The sequence below is a fragment of the Pristis pectinata genome, chromosome 11 (assembly GCF_009764475.1).
Source record: "Pristis pectinata isolate sPriPec2 chromosome 11, sPriPec2.1.pri, whole genome shotgun sequence".
In the NCBI taxonomy this organism is placed as follows: Eukaryota; Metazoa; Chordata; class Chondrichthyes; order Rhinopristiformes; family Pristidae; genus Pristis; species Pristis pectinata.
The window spans coordinates 34,770,857-34,789,934 of NC_067415.1; the positions used below are offsets into that span (position 1 = coordinate 34,770,857).

Genomic DNA, 19,078 nt, shown 5'->3' on the forward strand with positions numbered 1-19,078 from the left:
TCTCCAGTCCTGAAGAAGGGTCCTGACCCGAAACGTTGACCGCCTGTTTTTCTCCACGGATGCTGCCTGGCCTGCTGAGTTCCTCCAGCATCATAAGTGTTTTTCATATATCTTGCATACTCCTCATTTTGGAGCATTTAGGGGGAATTTAGTCCATGATACCTTGGGCTATATGGTCTCCCCATTCCTTGCTCTTCATGTCCCAGCTTGTGCTCTTGAGACTTTAATTCTGACCTCCTATCCAGCAACCCATTCTTAACTCCATTAGCGGCGACAGACTTCAACCATATTTGCTTTGCTCTTGTTAACTCCCACCTTGAGCCTTACAATGTCTCCCATGCTTTAAAGCTTGCTCGAAAATCAATCCTTATGTTCAAGCTTTCTTAATCCTCTTGCTTTTGCTCCTTAAGTGTCTCGTCTGTGTTAAGTCTAATGCATAAAACTATGCCACCGTAAAAACTGCAGTGAAATCCTTCCACCTCTGTCTCCCATATAAATCAAAAATCTCAAAATACTGGAAAATGAACTTAAATACATTATAAAACTGTTGCATTTACTTGAAATCATTCACTAGTTTTGTCCCATGTTAAAGACGATTAAAGTTTAAACATTTGGTTTGATATAAATGTTTGCTTGAAACTAAACCACATACTTGAGGAATGTAGTTCCTCCTCTCCTGACAAACAGCATGGAACCAGGCCAAACTGAAGAGGGATTGTGCTCTTTCTATAACACCTTTCCTAGCGATTTGCTCTGATGTCCAGGACTCATATGTCCTCATTAAATTCTTCTTCAAACCTGGTGGCGCCTGTTAGATGAAGCAAAAAGCAATGAGTAAATATGAAGAATAGAATCATAAAAATCCAACCAAGCTACTGCATCACAATTATGCATTTTCCAAAACAGTTATGATTCTGATCCGGAAGGTGGAGGAATATATGCCTTAAAAATAATGTTACTGATATTGGGTAATTCTTCTCCTATCAAAGAAAAAAACTGCAGAAAAGTTTATGTCAACTATCACATATATTTAAATGCAGATAACATGTTTTTGATTTAACACTTTTTTGATTCTGTCAATTTTACAATGCCCTATTGCTTGTAACGTATGCAGTATATTAATGCTTAGGAATGTTGAACATAGACAATAAAATATTTAGCATGAATCTCCTTTTTAATAAATTGCTATTGTAGAGAAAGTGCTTTAGCTCAGTTGACCTAAAATTCCTTCTAATTGTCCAAAATCAAATCTTATGAGATAACAAATGTCATTGATTTCGTGGCTGTGTTCAACAACATGGTAGTATTGAGAAACAGAAGGACATACGTGTCTAAGTCTAAGGATCTCTGAAGCCGGCAGCCCAGGTAACTAAGGTGGTTAAGAGGGTATATGGGACATTTGCCTTCATTAGTCAGAGCATGGAATACGAGAGCAGAGAGGTTATGGTACAACTTTATAAAACAATTGTTAGGCCACAGCCGGAGCACTCTGTGCAGTTCTGCTCACCACACCATAGGAAGGACATCATTGCATCAGACAGGATGCAGAGAAGATTCACCAGAATGTTACCTGACATGGAGCATATCAGTTATGATAGAATGGATTAGGTTTCTTTTCCTTGATGTGCAGAGGCTGAAGGGGGATCCGATTAAGATACAAAATTATGAGGGTAGAAGATAGTAAGAAACTTTTCCTCACAGCAGAGGTGGATAAAACAAGATTTCATTGGTTTAAGGTAAGGGGTAGGAGATTTACAGGGGAACAAAGGAAGAATTTTTTTCACCCAGAGAATGATTGGAATCCAGAACTTACTATCTGAGGGGGTGGTGGAAGTAGAGACACTCAAATATTTAAGATGCACCTAGATGAGAACTTGATTCGCCAAGGCATAGAAGCTATGAGGCAGGTGTTGGAAAATGAAATTAGTATAGATAAATACTCAGTGGTCAGCATAGAGAGGGGCCTGTTCTCTGCCTTATGACTTTATGACTGTGACATATCAGAACCCTGGTAAAACTTAAACCAGGGGGATTACAGAAAATGTTCTAGTGTGAGGATGTATACAAGGGGAAAAAATAATGCTTATGATTAACAAAGGTCAAGCATTAAAGCCTCAGGATTTTACTGGGGAGTTATTTAGGACACTGCCTTAAGCCCAATTAACTTTAGCCGCTTCAATAATGACCTTCACGTGGTCAGCAATTCACCGATTATTACACTGTATTCATTTCCATTTATAATTCCTGAAATATTGAATCAATTTATGCAACATGCAGCATATCCTGGATGCATGGCCCATGCAGTATGTAATAGGTACCAATCAATGATATTCTCCACAAACACAACTTAACAAATTCCTCTTGAAATCCAGCGATATTACAATTACTCAACCCCTACCTTCTAAATCCTGGGGATTATCTTTGAGCATGATCACGTTGGTATTTCAGCTAAATGTTGTGTTTCTTAAGTCAATTTTTGAGATGTGGGCATCAGTGGTGACAATTTCTGCCCATTTCTAAGTGCCTCTCTGTCTCCATTCCTAGCTCTTGGTGGACTTTAAACTTTATTTATACAGCACGGTAACAGGCCTTTATGGCCCAATGAGCCCACACTGCCCAATTATACCCATGTTAACCTACCTATCCGTATGTCTTTGGAATGTGGGAGGAAACTGGACACCTGGAGGAAACCCATGCAGTCACGGAGAGAATGTACAAACTCCTTATAGATAGCGATGGGAATCGAACCCCAATCGCTGGTACTATAATAGTTTTACACTAACCGCTGTGGGGGTCTTGGGTGTTTGGGCTATAGATGGCCTTGATAGTACTGTAGAATGCACACATCATGGCCATCAGCAAGTTGCTGAGCCTCTTGCAATTGTCCTTTCACTATCTGTTCTTTATGCCATGAGTTTTCTGCTGGACTGCTGCCTTTAGGTGCCTATGCAGCTGTTTAGAGTCATAAAGCCATGAAGTCATACAACATGGAAAAACGTCCTTGGGCCCATCTGGTCCATGCCAACCAAGATTCCCATCTAAGCTAGTCCCATTTGCCTGCATTTGGCCCATATCCCTCTAAGCCCTTCCTATCCATATACCTGTCCAAGTATCTTTTAAATGTTGTTAATGTACTTGCCTCAACCACTTCCTCTGGCAGCTCATTCCACATCTGCACCACCCTCTGGATGAAAAAGTTGCCCCTCAGGTTCCTATTAAATCTCTGTTCTCTCACCTTGAACCTATGCCATCTAGCTCTCAATTCCCCAACCCTGGGAAAAAGATGACATGCATTCACCCTATCTACGCCCTTCATAATTTTATACAACTCTATAAAATCACCCTTCATTCTCCTATGCTCCAATGAAAAAAGTCCCATCCTGCTTAACCTATCTCCATAACTCAGTCCCTCAAGTCCCGGCAACATCCTTGTAAATCTCCTCTGCACTCTTTCCAGCTTCATGGCATCGTTCCCATAGCAGGGTGACCAAAACTGAACACAATATTCCAAATGCGGCATCACTAACATCTTGTACAACTGCAACATAACATCCCAACTTCTTTTCTCAATGCCCTGACTGATGAAGGCCAGCATGCCAAAAGCCCTCTTCACCACTCCATCTACCTGCAATGGTACTTTCAGGGAACCGTGTACTTGTACTCCAAGATCCCTCTGTTTTACAACACTCTCCCGGGCCCTACCGTTCACTAAGAAAGTCCTAATCTCATTCGTCTTCCCAAAGTGCAACACCTCGCACTTATCCAAATTAAACTCCATTTGCCATTCCTCGGCCCACTTACCTAGCTGATCAAGATCCCTCTGCAAATCCTGATAAGCTGTTTCTTTTACCTTGAGGGATGGTGGGGCTTCCAGTCCAGGAACATTTTATATATTATGGTTAATTCTCAATCTCCTGGTCAACTTCATCAAACCAGTCCTTGCCCTTTCTGGTAAAGAAGCCAACAGTCTCTTCACAGGGGTCAATTATGTTTGACCAGGGCAGCCCGTAAGTTTAGACACTCTGAACCTCTTCTAGGTTGGCCATAGACAAGTTGTTTATGAGGCACTGTCAGAGTTGTTACCTTAGTGGTGTACTTGACAGCTTTGACATCAATTTTATAAGGACAAAGCTTTTGTTGATGCTGATGTTTTCGAGGCATGTTGATGGAAACGATAGAGCAGATTAGGTGGTGGTCAGTTGAGCAGTGATGGGTACTTGTAATGGTGAGGGAGATTCAGAAATCCTTGCCATCCCTCACTCAGACAATGATATAATCTGACAGGTACCAGTGCTTGGACCAGAGGTGTTGTCATGACAACTTGTGTTTGTCCCTCTGACTAAATAAGATGTTCATCTCAACAAAGATGTGTTGTGTTCCAAGTATTTTGGAAGGAGATGGATCTCTGTTGGAGTTAGTCTTCCGTGCTCCTTCCTCAACAACCAAGCCTTGCCAAAAGATTCCGACTCTTCCCACCCTGGCATTGAACTTGCCCAGGACGAGCAGTTTGTTTCCCTGTGAGATGTGGGCCAGGATTTTTTCCAAGATCGAAGAAGCCTCTGTTGTCCTCACCTGAAGCTTCCAAGATTGGGGTTTGTGCACTGATGACAATAGTGTATTGGTTCCATGTCAGAATGAGCCAAATAAGGCATTCATGAATCCTGCAGAGGGAGTTACAGAGATATCAGGCCAGCAAATTCTTGATGGGGAAACGCACACTGTGAAGAGAGCATTTCTCTCCCAGCTTGCCCCTCCAGAAGATGTAGCCACCATGGTCAGCAGCAGGATTGATGCCCCTAAGAAACTGGTCACAAGGCAGGAAAGACTTAAAGATCTCACAAATCTGGTCAAGGTCAGTGGAACCAGCACTATAGCTCATCTACCAACACAGTACCACCACTCCAACATTCACAAGCACACTTCACACTTTATACACCTTACCAACCAAAGTAAGCATAATAAACACACACACACCTGCGCACACACACACACACACACAACCCCAACACTTTTCCAAATCTCATGCATAAGGTGGGTTGAAACCACCATAAGTAACATCAGTCTGCCCAACCATGCACAGATGCTGTTATCCTCTTAGAAGAGTGCTTGGGTTCATGAACTCAGCCATTATTGAGCCTGTGGCTAACAAAGGACCAGAGGCCATTGAAGATATCTCCTTCTCATATTCCACAAATTCTCACAACTTTAATATGCAGATGATTTACACATGTCCTTGTAGAACATAAAACAGTGCAGCACAAGAAAAGGCCCTCTGGACCACCATGTCTGCGCCGACCATGACACCGAGCTTATCTAATCCCATCTGCCTGCACATGGTCTGTATCCCTCCATTCTCTGGCTGTTCATGTGTCTGTCTAAATGCCTCTTAAATATTGCTATATCTGCTTCTACCACCTCCCCTGGCAGTGCATTCCAGGTACCTACCACTCTGTATTTAAAAAAAAACTTGCCACGTAAATCTCCTTTTAACTTTCCCCCTCTCACCTTAAAGCTATGCCCTCCAGTATTTGACATTTTCACCCTGGTGTTACGGACTCAGTGAAAGTCCCTTTTAGAGAGTGTGTGTGTTTGCGTGTGTGGGGCGTGCTTACGTCAATAGAAGATAAAGGACGTAATGACGTTGTTGAAGGAGTTAGAAGAAGAAGAAGGAGAGAGAGGGAGAGAGAAGGGAGAGAGACACCAGCCTGCTAGTGTTCTCTATCGATGGATGAGAAACAATAACTGTGTTTGCCACTGAAATCCACGTATGGAAGTAATCCGGTGGAGTTCACTTTGTTGCTGACCTGTAGAAGGAAACAGGTATTTGTATGTGGACGACCACGGTTCGGATGCTTTTCGGGGTGAGGAAGTCACTACCGAGTAAACACTGAAGTGTCGTTTGGGTTCCATCGTGGAACATTTGGATTTCGTATGTACTCTCTCTATGTTTTTCTACATCTACATCTTATCTTCAGACAACGGTGGTTGTTGAAGAAGCCCTTGCTCATGTTTCACCTTATGGCTTGCGGAACTGAACTTTAAGAACCATTCAGGAACTGGGAGTTTTGGACTTTGTCACACACACACACGACAAGTTTAGTTTTGGGGTTAACGTTAGAGGTTTAACATTTTTGAATTCTAACATACTAACATTTTTACTTTTATTTTACGTATTATCATAAGTAGTGATTAATAAAATAGTTTTTAACACTAAATCATGCTCAGTGTGTTTCTTTTGTTGCTGGTTTGTGACACTGGGAAAAAGACTAAATATCTACCCTATATATGCCTCACATAGTTTCATACACTTCCATCAGGTCACCCCTCAGCCTCCAATGTTCCATAGAAAACAATCCAAGTTTGTCTGACCTCTCCTTATAGCTAATACTCTCTAATCTAAGCAACATTCCGGTGAGCCTCTTCTGCACCCTCTCCAAAGCCTCCACTTCCATCCTGTAAAGTGGCCCCAGAACAGCATACAATACACCAAATGTGGTCTAACCAAAGTTTTATATGTCTGCAACATGACTTTCCAAGTTTTATATTCAATGCCCTGACCAATTGAGGCTGTACACCTTTTTTAACTATTGGGTCTTTAACATCTCCATTCCCCAAGAAATATCACCTCAACTGGCCCTTGTTGATGAACGTCAAGAAAGAAAAAAGCCCAAACCTCATAGTATTTTTGGATTTACAAAACAAACCTACTTTGATACTACATGACAGGTTGTTGCATATACAATAAGGGCTCATGAAGGTAATACATCGATGTGAGGAAAGAAAACAGAATGACAGAGATTCTTACAATCATTTAATGTCTGGAACTTCCATGCATGCTATCAAATGCCTAAGCCCTAGACCTAGTGATAGATTTGGAAGCCAGCCAAATGGCTGATGTCTCCTGAGCCAACCAGAGATTACCATGCAATTTAAAAGTTGAGACCTGCAGTCATTTTTTCCTAACACAGGCAATGGCCTCTGTCAGAACTAGGGCAACTAGTGCTTGCCTTCTGTGCAATATATTCATAACCACTGTATTGTCATCATCCAGGCAAGATGGAGAACAGAATTTGTCTACACAACCTAGCCATTTAATAGCATCTCTCCCACTGAATATAACATTGATCAGTTATCACTTACTTACCTCATATGTTATTTTCAGACTAGACTGCAGTAATATTGGAGAAAACTTTGGATGGCTTTCAGCGGTAAGCCAAAGACGGAAATTCGTATGAGGTTCAAGTCTGTTCAGCTCCTAAAAAAAAAGTTAGCTTACTGACAAATTGCAATCTTTATTTTTGGTTACTTATTTATTGACAATTATTTATTAAAAGTCTTCAGAGATTGCCAGCTTGTTACCCCAACTGACCAAGACTAGGCTTCTGCTGGGCAGTAACCAAGGAAATTCTTCCTGGAAAACATCAACTTGCCCCAGTTCTGCCCAGAGCCATCACTCACCATGCATTAGTTAGGGAAAGATTTTCCCCAGGCTAGGACTGAAGAAAATATAGACATAAGATCAGACTTGCCATATCAAGCAGAATAAAGCATGAGAATAGGAACATCTTCTGATGATTTATCTAAATGGCTATATCTGGCCTATGCCTCCTGGAGGCAGCAAATAAAATCTGCACTCCTCCAGAGATGGCCAAAAGCATCTGAGATCTGGTATAATGTACACATATCGTTCAAGAACAACAATGACATATTTTAATTAAAATAATGAAACAATGCATTAAAACTTTTAACTTAATAAATATTATACTGTGAATTAAGAATTTTTATATATATAAGACAATCATTTGTAGCATATCAAAATAGGACATCCTTTATACAGCTCAAGTCCCTAAAAATTGAACTGCACTTTTCTTTGGTGGATGTGAATATCTAACTGTGTTAAGGCAGACCTCTGGATTTAGATACGAAATAAATCCATACCGAAAATTGGGCCCCATGTACAATTAGGCAATTGCAACTGCAAGACGTTCATTTATCATTTGAGAACAGGTGGATGACATTTGAAAATCGGCTGGGCATTTCAGCCTTCAAGATCCATTATCATGTTGTTTACTAGTGGGTCTTAAAATCATACAGATGACCTAATTGTATTAGCAATGTATTTCTAGCTTATGGAAAGTACTGATGTATGAACCCTCCTGTTCTAGTTGAAGTGGATTCTTTTTTCAGTTTCTGGAGGTTTATTCTGCAGTATTTGAATGCTTTCTATGCCTTCCACTTCCTTGATGATATTTCATACAAGCTAAGATACTGTACCTGATGCATGCTATCAAATACCTAGCTACTCCCAGCACATCAAATAATGACTTGCAATGGTTCTGATCTCAAATAAGCTAAACATTCAGAGAATAAAATCATTTCCTATCCATGAAGGCAACGCCACAATAATGTGAAGCATGCATTCCCATATATGTGTAATCTCTAATCCTCCAAAGAAGTAAGTCTCTGTATGTGTGCTTGTGAGTTTCAACTTGCAGGAGTCTAACCAAGGCACACTTGCAAATTGTTACTAGTTGATTGGTTAATTAACAGCAGCAAATAAAAGGAAGGTAGGTATGAGCAGAACGGCCATTGTAGGAGTACTGAGGCTATGGCGAGAAGAGGTGGAGGCTCAGGTAAGTTTTTTTCTTTCTTGCTTGCTTTGGGTGTTTCCTTTAGTGCCAGGCCAGAGTAGTTAGAATAGCTCCAGGGTCAGTGGTGTGTTCATCTTGTGAGATGTGGGAGTTCTGACAGACCTCCAATCTCCCTGATAACTACATCTACATGAGGTGCATCCAGCTTCTTACTGACTGTGTTATGGAAATGGACCTGCAGCTGGATGACCTTTGGCTCCTATGGGAGAATGGGGTATTCATAGACAAGAGCTACAGGGAGGCAGTCATTCCTAAGCTGCAGGAGGCAAGTAGCTGGGTGACTGTCAGGAGAATGGGCAGGTAGTGCAGAGTACCTCTGTAGCCATTCCCCTCAATAACAGGTATACTGTTGGGGGGAACAACTTACCAAAGGAAAGCTGCAGTGACCAGGTCTCTGGCACTGAGCCTGGTTGTGTGGTGCAGAAGGAAAGGTGGGGGGGAAGAAGAGGAGAACGGTAGTGATAGGGGATTCCATAGTAAGGGGGGCTGCTGTGAGATTCTGTGGATGTGAAAGACTCCTGGATGGTATGTTGCCTCCTGGGTGCTGGGGTCAGGGATGTCTTGGATCAGGCCCACAGCATCCTGAAGGGGGAGAGCAAACAGCCAGAGGTCATGGTACATATTGGTACCAATAATGTAGGTAGAAAGAGAGATAAGGTCTTGAGGAGGGAATATAGGGAGCTAGGTAGGAAGCTGAAAAGCAGGACCTCCAAGGTAGTAATCTCTGGATTGTTGCCTGTGCCACATGTCAGTGGGGGTAAGAATAGGTTAATTTGGCAGATGAATGAGTGGTTGAGTAGTTGGTGCAGGGGGCAGGGTTTCAGATTTGTTGATCATTGGGCTCTCTTCTGGGGAAGGTACGACCTGTACAAAAGGGATGGGTTACACTTGAACTGGAGGGGGCCAATATTCTCGCGGGCAAGTTTGCTAGAGCTGTTGGGGAGGGTTTAAACTAGTTCAGCAGGGGCATAGGAATCAGTGATCAGTCAGAGGTTGGTGCCTTTAGTGTACAAGTAGATGCAGTATGTAGAAAGACTGAGGAAGGCTCGGCAGTTGAAAGGGCAAAATTGCAGTCAGTTGGATGGGCTGAAGTGTCTACTTTAATGTGAGAAGTATTGGGAACAAGGGTGATGAACAGAGCATAGGTAAGTACATGAAACTATGACATGGTGGCTATTACAGAGACTTGGCTGTCACAAGGGCAGGAATGGTTGCTGGATGTTCTGGGGTATAGATGTTTCAAAAGGGACAGGGATGGAGGTAAGAGGTGGGGGAGTGGCTTTGCTGATCAGGGACAGTGTCACAGCTGTAGAAAGGGAGGACAACCTGAAGGGATTGTCTACTGAGTTAGTGCAGCTGGAAGTCAGAAACAGGAAGACAGCAATCACACTATAGGGAGTATTCTACTGACCCCCACCCCCAACAGCAGCAGAGACACAGAGGAGCAGATCAGGATGCAGATTTTGGAGAGGGGCAAAAATAACAGAATTGTTGTCATGGGTCATTTCAACTTTCCTAATATTGATTGGCACCTCCTTAATGTAAAGGGGATAGATGGGGCAGAGTTTGTTAGGTGTGTACAGGAAGGATTCCTGACAGTATGTGGTCAAGCCAAGGAGAGGAGAGGCCATTCTGGACCTGGTACCAGGCATTGAGCCTGATCAGGTTTCAGATCTCTTGGTGAGAGTATTTTGGAGACAGTGACTGTAACTCCTTGACCTTTACCATAGCCTTGGAGAGGGATAGGAGCAGATGATATGGGAAAATATTTAATTGGGGGAGGGGGAATTATGATTCTATTAGGCAGGAACTTGGGAGTGTAAATTGGGAACAGATGTTCTTGGAAGTGCACAGTGGAAATGTGGAGGTGTCTAGGAAGTATTTGCATAGTGCTCTGGATAGGTTTGTCCCATTGAGGCAGGGTAAAGATGGCAGAGTGAAGGAACCATGGTTGACAAGAGACGTAGAATATCTTGTCAAGAGGAAGAAAGCTTACCTAAGCTTTAGAAAGCATGGATCAGACAGGGCTCTGGAGAGTTGCAAGGTGCTTAAGAATGGACTTAAGAGAGCTAGAAGGGGGCATGAGAAGGCCTTGGCGAGTAGGATTAAGGAAAACCCCAAGGCCTTCTACACGTGAAGAATAGAAGGATGATTAGAGTGAGGGTAGGACTGATCAGGGATAAAAAGGGAAACGTGCCTGGAGTTGGAAGAGGTAGGGGAGGTCCTTAATGAATATTTTGCTTCAGTATTCACCAGTGAGAGACCTTGAAGTCTGTGAGCATAGAGTACAACAGGCCGATACGGTAGGTCATCTTGACATGAGGAAAGAGGATGTGCAGGAACTCCTGAAAAACATCAGGATAAGCCACAGGGGTCAGATGGAATTTATCCAAGCTTATGGGAAGAGAGGGAAGAGATTGTTGCACCTTTGGCAATGATCTTTGTGTCCTCTGGCTACAGCAGTAGTGCCAGATGATAGGAGGGTAGCAAATCTTATTCCTTTAAGAAAGGGAGTAGGGATAGCCCTGTGAATTACAGACCAGTGAGTCTTACTTGAGTGGTGGGCAAATTATTGGAGAAGATTCTTAGAGACAGGATTTATGGGCATTTGGAGAAGCATCAGCTGATTAGGGTCAGTCAGCATGGCTTTGAGGGGCAGGTTCTGCCTCACAAGCCTGACTGACATCTTTGAGGATGTGACAAAGCACATTGAAGGTAGAGCAGTGGATGTGGTGTACATGGATTTTAGTAAGGCCTTTAAGGTTCCTCATGGAAGGCTCATTCAGAAAGTCAGGAGGCATAGGATCCAGGGAAACTTGGCTGTGTGGAATCAGAATTGGCTTGCTCATAGAAGACAGGATGATGGTAGATGGAGTGTATTTTGCCTGGAGGTTGGTGACCAGTGGTGTTCCACAGGAATCTGTTCTGGGACCCGTGGTCTTTGATTTTTTATAAATGACTTGAATGAGGATGTGAAAGGGTGGGTTAGTAACTTTGCAGATGACACAAAGGTTGGTGGTGTTGTGGATAATGTAGAAGGTTGGTGTAGATCACAACAGGATATTGCTAGAATGCAGAGCTGGGCTGAGAAGTGGCAGATGGTGTTCAGTCTGGAAAAGTGAAGTGATATACTTCAGGAGATTGAATTTGAAGGCAGAAAACCAGATTAATGGCAGGACTCTTAGCAGTGTGGAGGAACAGAGGGATCCTTAGGGTCCACGTCCATAGATCCCTCAAGGTTGCCACGCAGGTTGATAGTGTTGTTAAGGTGTATGGTGTGTTGGCCTTCATTAGTCAGGATATTGAGTTCAAGAGCCATGAAGTAATGTTGTAGCTCTATAGAACTCTGGTTAGACCACACTTGAGAGTATTGTGTTCAGTTCTGGTTGCCTCATTATAGGAAGGATGTGGAAGCTTTAGAGAGGATGCAGAGGAGATTTACCAGGATGCTGCCTGGATTGGAGAGCATGTCTTGAGGATAGGTTGAGTGAGCTAGGGCTTTTCTCTTTAGAGAAGGAGGATGAGAGGTGACTTGATAGAGGTGTACAAGATAAGAGGCATAGATCGAGTGGACAGTCAGACTTTTTCCCAGGGTGACAATGGCTAACACGAGGGGACATAAAATTTTAAGGTGATTGGAGGAAGATAAGGGGATGTCAGGTAAGTTTTTTTTAAGAGTGGTGGGCATGTGGAATGCACTGCTGGCAGAGGTTGTGGGGGCAGATACATTAGGGACATTTAAGAGACTCTTAGAAAGGCACATGAGTGATAGAAAAATGTGGGAGGGAAGAGTTAGATAATAAAGCAGGATAAAATGTTGGCACAACATTGTGGGCTGAAGGGCCTGTACTGTTCTATGTTAAATCTACTGAAGCTCTAATGTACATAGACTTCTCATGCCATTATCTCTTTACCATTCAAAACTATGCATCTTGATAACCTCATTTTACAGTGTTGACTAGCTTACATTTGCAATGTTCCAGGAATAACTTGTAGTAAAAATGCCACATAAAATTTAAATGCAGGCTTGATATTTGGAACAATTGATCATATGATACCTATAGCAAGCAGTAAACATAAAAAGTTCAATACAATTTCCCTGGATCGCCAAAACTTAAGAAAATAAAGATTTGGCTTTCTATAGTGTCTTTCACAGCTTTAATTCACCCCAAAGGATCTTAAGCCAATGATGTACTTTTGAACTGCTACCATCACTGATGTAGAAAACATGTCAATAATTTCTTCACAGCAAGATCCCTATGGCAACACTGACCTTCACATTGACTGAGGGACATGGTGGAATAACTCAAATCAGGATTGCACAAAAAACTAATTTCAAGGTGTGCAAATATTTCTGAGGCTATGGGTAGTTACATAGATAGGGAGGGACAAAGACATGAATGATTTGAAAACAATTATAAGAAATACTACTGAACTACTTGCAATAATTGTCAAATTAGTATCCTGGTTATATTTCCAGATCTATCACCCCTGATCATGCCAACTTTCATTTGGCACCGTTCAGCCTAAAAATATTCAGAATGCTTGGTTATAATGTAATTTATTTTAAAATTATAAATATTAATGTCTGTATTGTACATTAATATTTTGTCTTGGTAAGTTCTGTGCATCATTAATGAAACTAAACCACAAGTTATTTACTCAAGTAAAAGGAATAAACTGAGCCATTTACAGTTTGATATTTTCTGTATTTTGGAGCTAATTAGACATTAACTTTATTGGGATATATCTGATTAAGCCTTTAGAAAAAAAGTCTGCTGGAAGGCCCACAATTATAATTAGATTTGTTTTACTTATTTGTGCAATTAGCAGCTTTTTAAGCCGTGAAACAAAGTTGGGAAGGATGCAAATAACAAATAAAATATACATGTATTATATCTTCTCACAGTCGATCACATTTTTTCAAACTTACAATGATATTTCATAAGTAAAATATTTGTGTAAACAGGCTAAAATGTCAACAACAAAACGAACATTCAGATGCTACTGACATGCAGTATGCTCCACCATGATAGGTTAAAACTGAATAAAGTCTATTCAGGAAATTAAAATATTTTGGGGCTAAATTGCATAGCGCTTGAAAGCATGCTCAGAAATTGGGATGCATAATTAATTTCCATCTATTTGATCCAATGCAAACAGCATAACAAATTCATGGCACCTGCTCACCATAATAATATCAATGTGCAGCCAACACTAACTGGCTTTACTTTGGCAGAGTGCCCAATTTTGAGGCTAGAACAGTCTCTATTATTTAAAGCTTACTTGCAGAAATGATCATATATTCTGGAACTGACACCATCACAGGAGACATGAGATATTTATTACATAATGAGACTCTGTGGACATGCACAGGTCCATGGTTTTCCCTAGCTACATCAAGAACCTTGTGCCAATGATGAGGGAAAAACAGGGAAGTGAGATTTATAAATGTTAGTAGAGCTTTAGAAAATGAGCCCACATCTTGAATACTGTGTGGTGTTTTGATCTCCACAGTATAAAATGAACATGATTCCTCTGGAGAGGGTACAGAGGATATTCACCAGGTTGTTGCCTAGGATGGAGTGTCTCAGTAATGTAGGAAAGACTGGATAGGATAGGTTTGTTTTCCTTGGAGCAGGAAGGGCTGAGAGAGAACCTGATAGGGGTTTACAAAATTAATAGAGGCAGATATCAGGTTGAGAGGAGTAAACTTTCCCCATAGCAGAGGTGTCTGTAACCAGAGCATAGGTTTAAGGTAAGGAATAAGAAATTTAGAGGGGATATAAAGAACATTTTCACCTAGGAGATGGTTAGAGTTTGGAATGCACTGCCTGAGAAGATAGTGGAGGCAAAGATTCAACATTTAACAAGTACCTAGACAAGCAACTGAATACCCAAGGCATTAAAAGCTGTGGACCATGTGCTGGCAAATGGAATTAGAATAGATGGATACTTGATGGTTGGCATGGACAGGGTGGGCCAAAGGGACTGTTTCTGCGCTGTATGATTCTATGAAGGAGAGAGATCCTATTAATGCAGAAGGTGGTGAAGCCTTCCTAATCATATATTCAGAAGACAGGAGGAGGTGGTCAGTTCCAGGAAGGAACGAAATGTCGTTTCCCCAGACTCTCACAACAGAGGACACACATAGAACAGAGGGCAGACAAAAAAAATTGTGCAAATACAAATAGTGCAAAAAAAAAAGGTATGTACAGAATACAAAATTAGTGCAGTGTTAGTGCCAAACCAAGTTGGACGAAGAAAATACAGAACTCAGTGTGCTGCACTAAATGTATAAACATGTTCAGCAGCAGCCAAGGTTCTTGTACGCCATTGTACAAACCAGGGCTTTTGATGTGGCATTTGTCTGAAACTGCCTCCAGGGTATTCAGGAGCCTGCCAGCCTGCAGGGGGGAAAAAAACTGTTGTACAGTCTAGTAGTTCTGGCCCAGATGCTCCAGTACCACTTGCCAGACAGCAGTCAGATAAACAGGTCGAGGGAGGGAGGGATGAGAAGGGTCATCTATGATTCTGCAGACCTTGCGTGTACATTGTGTGTTTATAGATATCCAGGATGGAGGGAAGAGGTACTCCAATGATCTTTCCAGCTGTACTCTCAATTCTCTGCAAAGTCTTATGGTCAGAGATGTTACAGTTACTGTACCAGACAGAGATGCAGCTGGTCAGGACACTCTCAATGGTACCCCTGTAGAATGGTGAGGGTGGGGGAGGGCAGGTTTGCTCTCTTCAGCTGCTGTAAAAAGTGGAGACGCTGCTGTGCCGCCTTGGCGAGGGAGGATGTGTTGGTTGACCGAGACAGGTCGTCTGCTATATGTATTCCCAAGAACTTATAACAGCTGACTCTGTACAATGATGCCATTGATGCATCATCTACATCTTACATCTACATTTTACATCTACTATAATTCATTTATCTTTCCTTCATGTTGTGTTCAAAGACTTCAATGAGAGTGGTCAAGCATGGCCTTTCCTCTTGAAATATGTTGCTCTTTGAAATAAAAAGGGCATTATTAAGGTTATTATGTATTCCCAACACTAGTAGGAATTTTATCAATCAATCACAGCCTTTAGACGGATTGGGATTAGTAATTAAATATTCTTGGCCAAAAAGACAAACATTAATAGACTTTCTGTTGGATAAGAGTAGCAAAGAATATGAAAAAAAACTTTTCCAGGCATATGAAGATTTTGGTTTCATTCAATTTCCCCTCATCCTCCTCCCCTCTTACAGCCACCCTTCCTCCTTTGATCAATTTCCTCATCCCATCTCCCTCTTTCTCCATTCCCTTTATTGTCTCAGTGCAATAGTATCCCTGTCCTTTAACTTACTTGACCTTGCTCTTGCAATGGCAAAGTGAATAAAATTCCCATTGATACGACCAATACTTCATATCAAAATGCAAAAAGGTTTAAACAGAAGTTTACTATTTGTACTAAATTAGACTGATCAGTGTAAGTGCAAATGTAATCTGCTGATGTGAATGTGTCCAGTGCATTCAACGCTAAACTGGTGAGAAAATGGGTGTCATGCTGACCTTAAAGCTACAGGAAACAATCGTGAAGCAAACAGTTTTCTTCAGAACAGTCCCTGCAACTCCAGATACAGCAACAGAATTCTCTCTAGTGTTTATAGTGAGACTGTTTCAACTCATCTTCAAAGCAAAAATTGTAATTTCTGAACAATGTAAATGAGGTTGTAGCTAAGATGCAGCATTTGTGTACAAGAAATAAAAATGGAAAATGCTGGAAACCTTCAGCACCTCAGGCTACATCTGTGGAAAAAGAAGCAGAGATAACATTTCAGGTCAGAGACCCTTTGTCAGTTTCCTCTGCTTCAAACTGATTATACATTGACAACAGGGACAGATTCTCAAATAAACTGAGCATGTTGCCAAAAGAGAAGCATAATGGTGGAACATATTTGGCAGGTAGCTCTAACCTTTCTCATGTCAATGTTTTTGTCAGCTGACACAACTGCTAGGGGAAGATCAACTTTCCCATTAGTAAAATATTATTGTTAAGCAGCCCTACTTGCAACTGCAAAAATATACGAGAATGATACTAGCAGACCGAAACCAGAAAGTGGAGACATGAGACTGCAGATGCTGGAATCTGGAGCAACAAACAATCTGCTGGAAGAACTCAGCTGGTCAAGCAGCATCTGTGGGAGGGAAGGAATTGTCAAAAAACAAACAGGACCAATGCATAGTGTTGATGTAGGGTTTTGACCCAAAACAACGACAATTCCTCTTCTCCCACAGATGCTGCTCAATCAGTTGAGTTCTTCCAGCCAATTGTTTGTTGCTCCAGGAACCCTCTGATGAAAGATGATCAACCTGCTTTATTTCTCTCTACATATGTTGCCTCAGCTGATGACCATTTCTATCATTTTCACTTTTGTTTCAGATTTCCAGCATCTCCAGTATGTTGCTGTCGGATGCCACGAAGAAAATGTATTTAAAACTATGTGCTTGTCCATAAGTTTATCAACATTTGCCCACCATTTTGTGTACTTTGACTGCCATTTTGATTCTTTAGCTGTTAACTGCATAATATTTTCTTATTCTATGCATTAAAGAAATATTTTACTGTGATTTATTACTAGTGGATCTGAAAGTTGTAGTTGAAGCAAATAATTATACAAATGCCTGTTTAACTTCAGTGTAAAAATATTTGGCATTCCAACTGTCATAGAGCTTTGATCACCAGGTTTTTTTGAATAATGATCTGAAAAAATGGCCATGAACAGTCAAATCCAAATGAAGTAACTTCTACAAGAAATGTATCTGGTGAGTGTTTTAACAGAGTCTAGAAACATAATACTCATACATTAGCAGAGTTTTAAAAGTATAAAATTCTGACTAGGTCTCCAAATAAGCTTGAAACAATGCTCCTTCTTACCTTTTCTAAAACTGGCAGCCAGACTGTAACCAGATGCAAGTTCTTTAAACACAACCATTCTCCATTGCGTGCACATTCCTTTAGTGTTTGGATGGCTATATCAGCTTGACCCTGGCCCATTGCCACCTACAGATGGTACAAGCAAAAAGATTTGCCTCTACTAATACATTGAAATGCTAAATATTTACTGATCACGAGTCACTAGTTAAACATAAAAACTGAACATCTGTGATAGCACATATTAAAACTCAGCTGACACAATAAAGCCAGAGAAACAAAGGACTGCAGATGCTGGACTCTAGATGAAAAACACTATGATGCTTGCAGCCTAATGGCATGAACATTGAATTCTCTCACTTTTAAGTAAACCCCCACACCCACCCCCAACCATGCCTCTTCTTTTCTTCCCTTTCCTAGACTAACTCTCTTCCTTCTACCCACCTTTTTCCCTCCTTACCTTTGACCCATCCCCCGGTGGATCTGCTCTCCCCTCCTCCCCTGCACCTGCCTATCACTATCTCCTACCTGCATCTACCTATCACCACCTTGTGCCCACCCCACCTCCCCTCATTTGTCCACCTATCGCTGCTCTGCTTTTCCCTCCTATGTATAGGGCTTCCCCTTTACCTATCTTCAGTCCTGAAGAAGGGTCCTGACCTGAAACATTGACCGCCTGCTTTTCTCCATGGATGCTGCCTGGCCTGCTGAGTTCCTCCAGCGTCATCGTGTTTTATATCATCACAATAAAGCTGATGTAGTTAATACATAGTAATGAAACTATACTTCTGCTTCTTAATTGAAGATTTATAAAAGCCGCACTTTAGTTAAATCCAATTATCAAATAATTTAGGCAATTTATATTTAGTGAAAGTCTCAAATATTTGGAGTCTGAACTTTTACATAATTTCTGGCACTATTGGTTTTCTCCCAAGCTTGTTATCATAACCCTCTATCCAGGAGTTCAACTAATCAAGCCTTAAAAAGTTTGTCCTCCTTCAAAAAATTACATTTCATTAAAAAGTTAAAAGTATCTGAGACCAAATAGATTCTCTAACAAAAGACACCAAACAGATAGCTTGCCCCTTCATGACCACCATATTTATACTAAAAAATTGTTTGAATATTTTGAATGACAAAAGCAAAGGGACCACCAATGTGGCACAGCAGTTACAGCTGTTAATCTAGGAATCTGCATTCAATCTGATCTCAGATGCACTGTGACTGTGTAGGTTTCTGCTGGGTGCTCTGGTTTCCTTCCATTCCAAAGAGCTGTTGTTAGGTTAATTGGCTATTGTAACTAATCCCTTAGTGCATGTAAGTGGCAATACTATCAAAGGAGAATTGATGGGCATGTAAAAGAAAATCCAGTAATATAGGGAAATATGGAGATGGGATTGTTCTGGTGATGGACAGCATGGACCACCTGGACCAAATGGTGGTCTTCTGTGTTGTAATGTAAACAAGCACATACTGGAGACTTGAAAAGTTAAACTACTACTTCA

General features: G+C 41.3%; 1 protein-coding gene across 3 annotated transcripts in view; it reads right to left on the reverse strand.

Annotated features, from left to right (window-relative positions):
• The window catches only part of LOC127576305 (cytoplasmic dynein 2 heavy chain 1), a 380,433-nt gene that overhangs the window by 108,999 nt on the left and 252,356 nt on the right, over positions 1-19,078 (reverse strand). For 2 of the 3 annotated variants that reach the window (XM_052026809.1, XM_052026811.1), the window contains 3 exons: positions 17,577-17,702; positions 7,145-7,255; positions 653-808 (listed from right to left, as the gene is read on the reverse strand). In XM_052026809.1, the coding sequence (XP_051882769.1) occupies positions 653-808; positions 7,145-7,255; positions 17,577-17,702 (393 nt within the window). The remainder of the gene's footprint in view (positions 1-652; positions 809-7,144; positions 7,256-17,576; positions 17,703-19,078) is intronic. The other variant, XM_052026810.1, reaches the window with a different exon arrangement.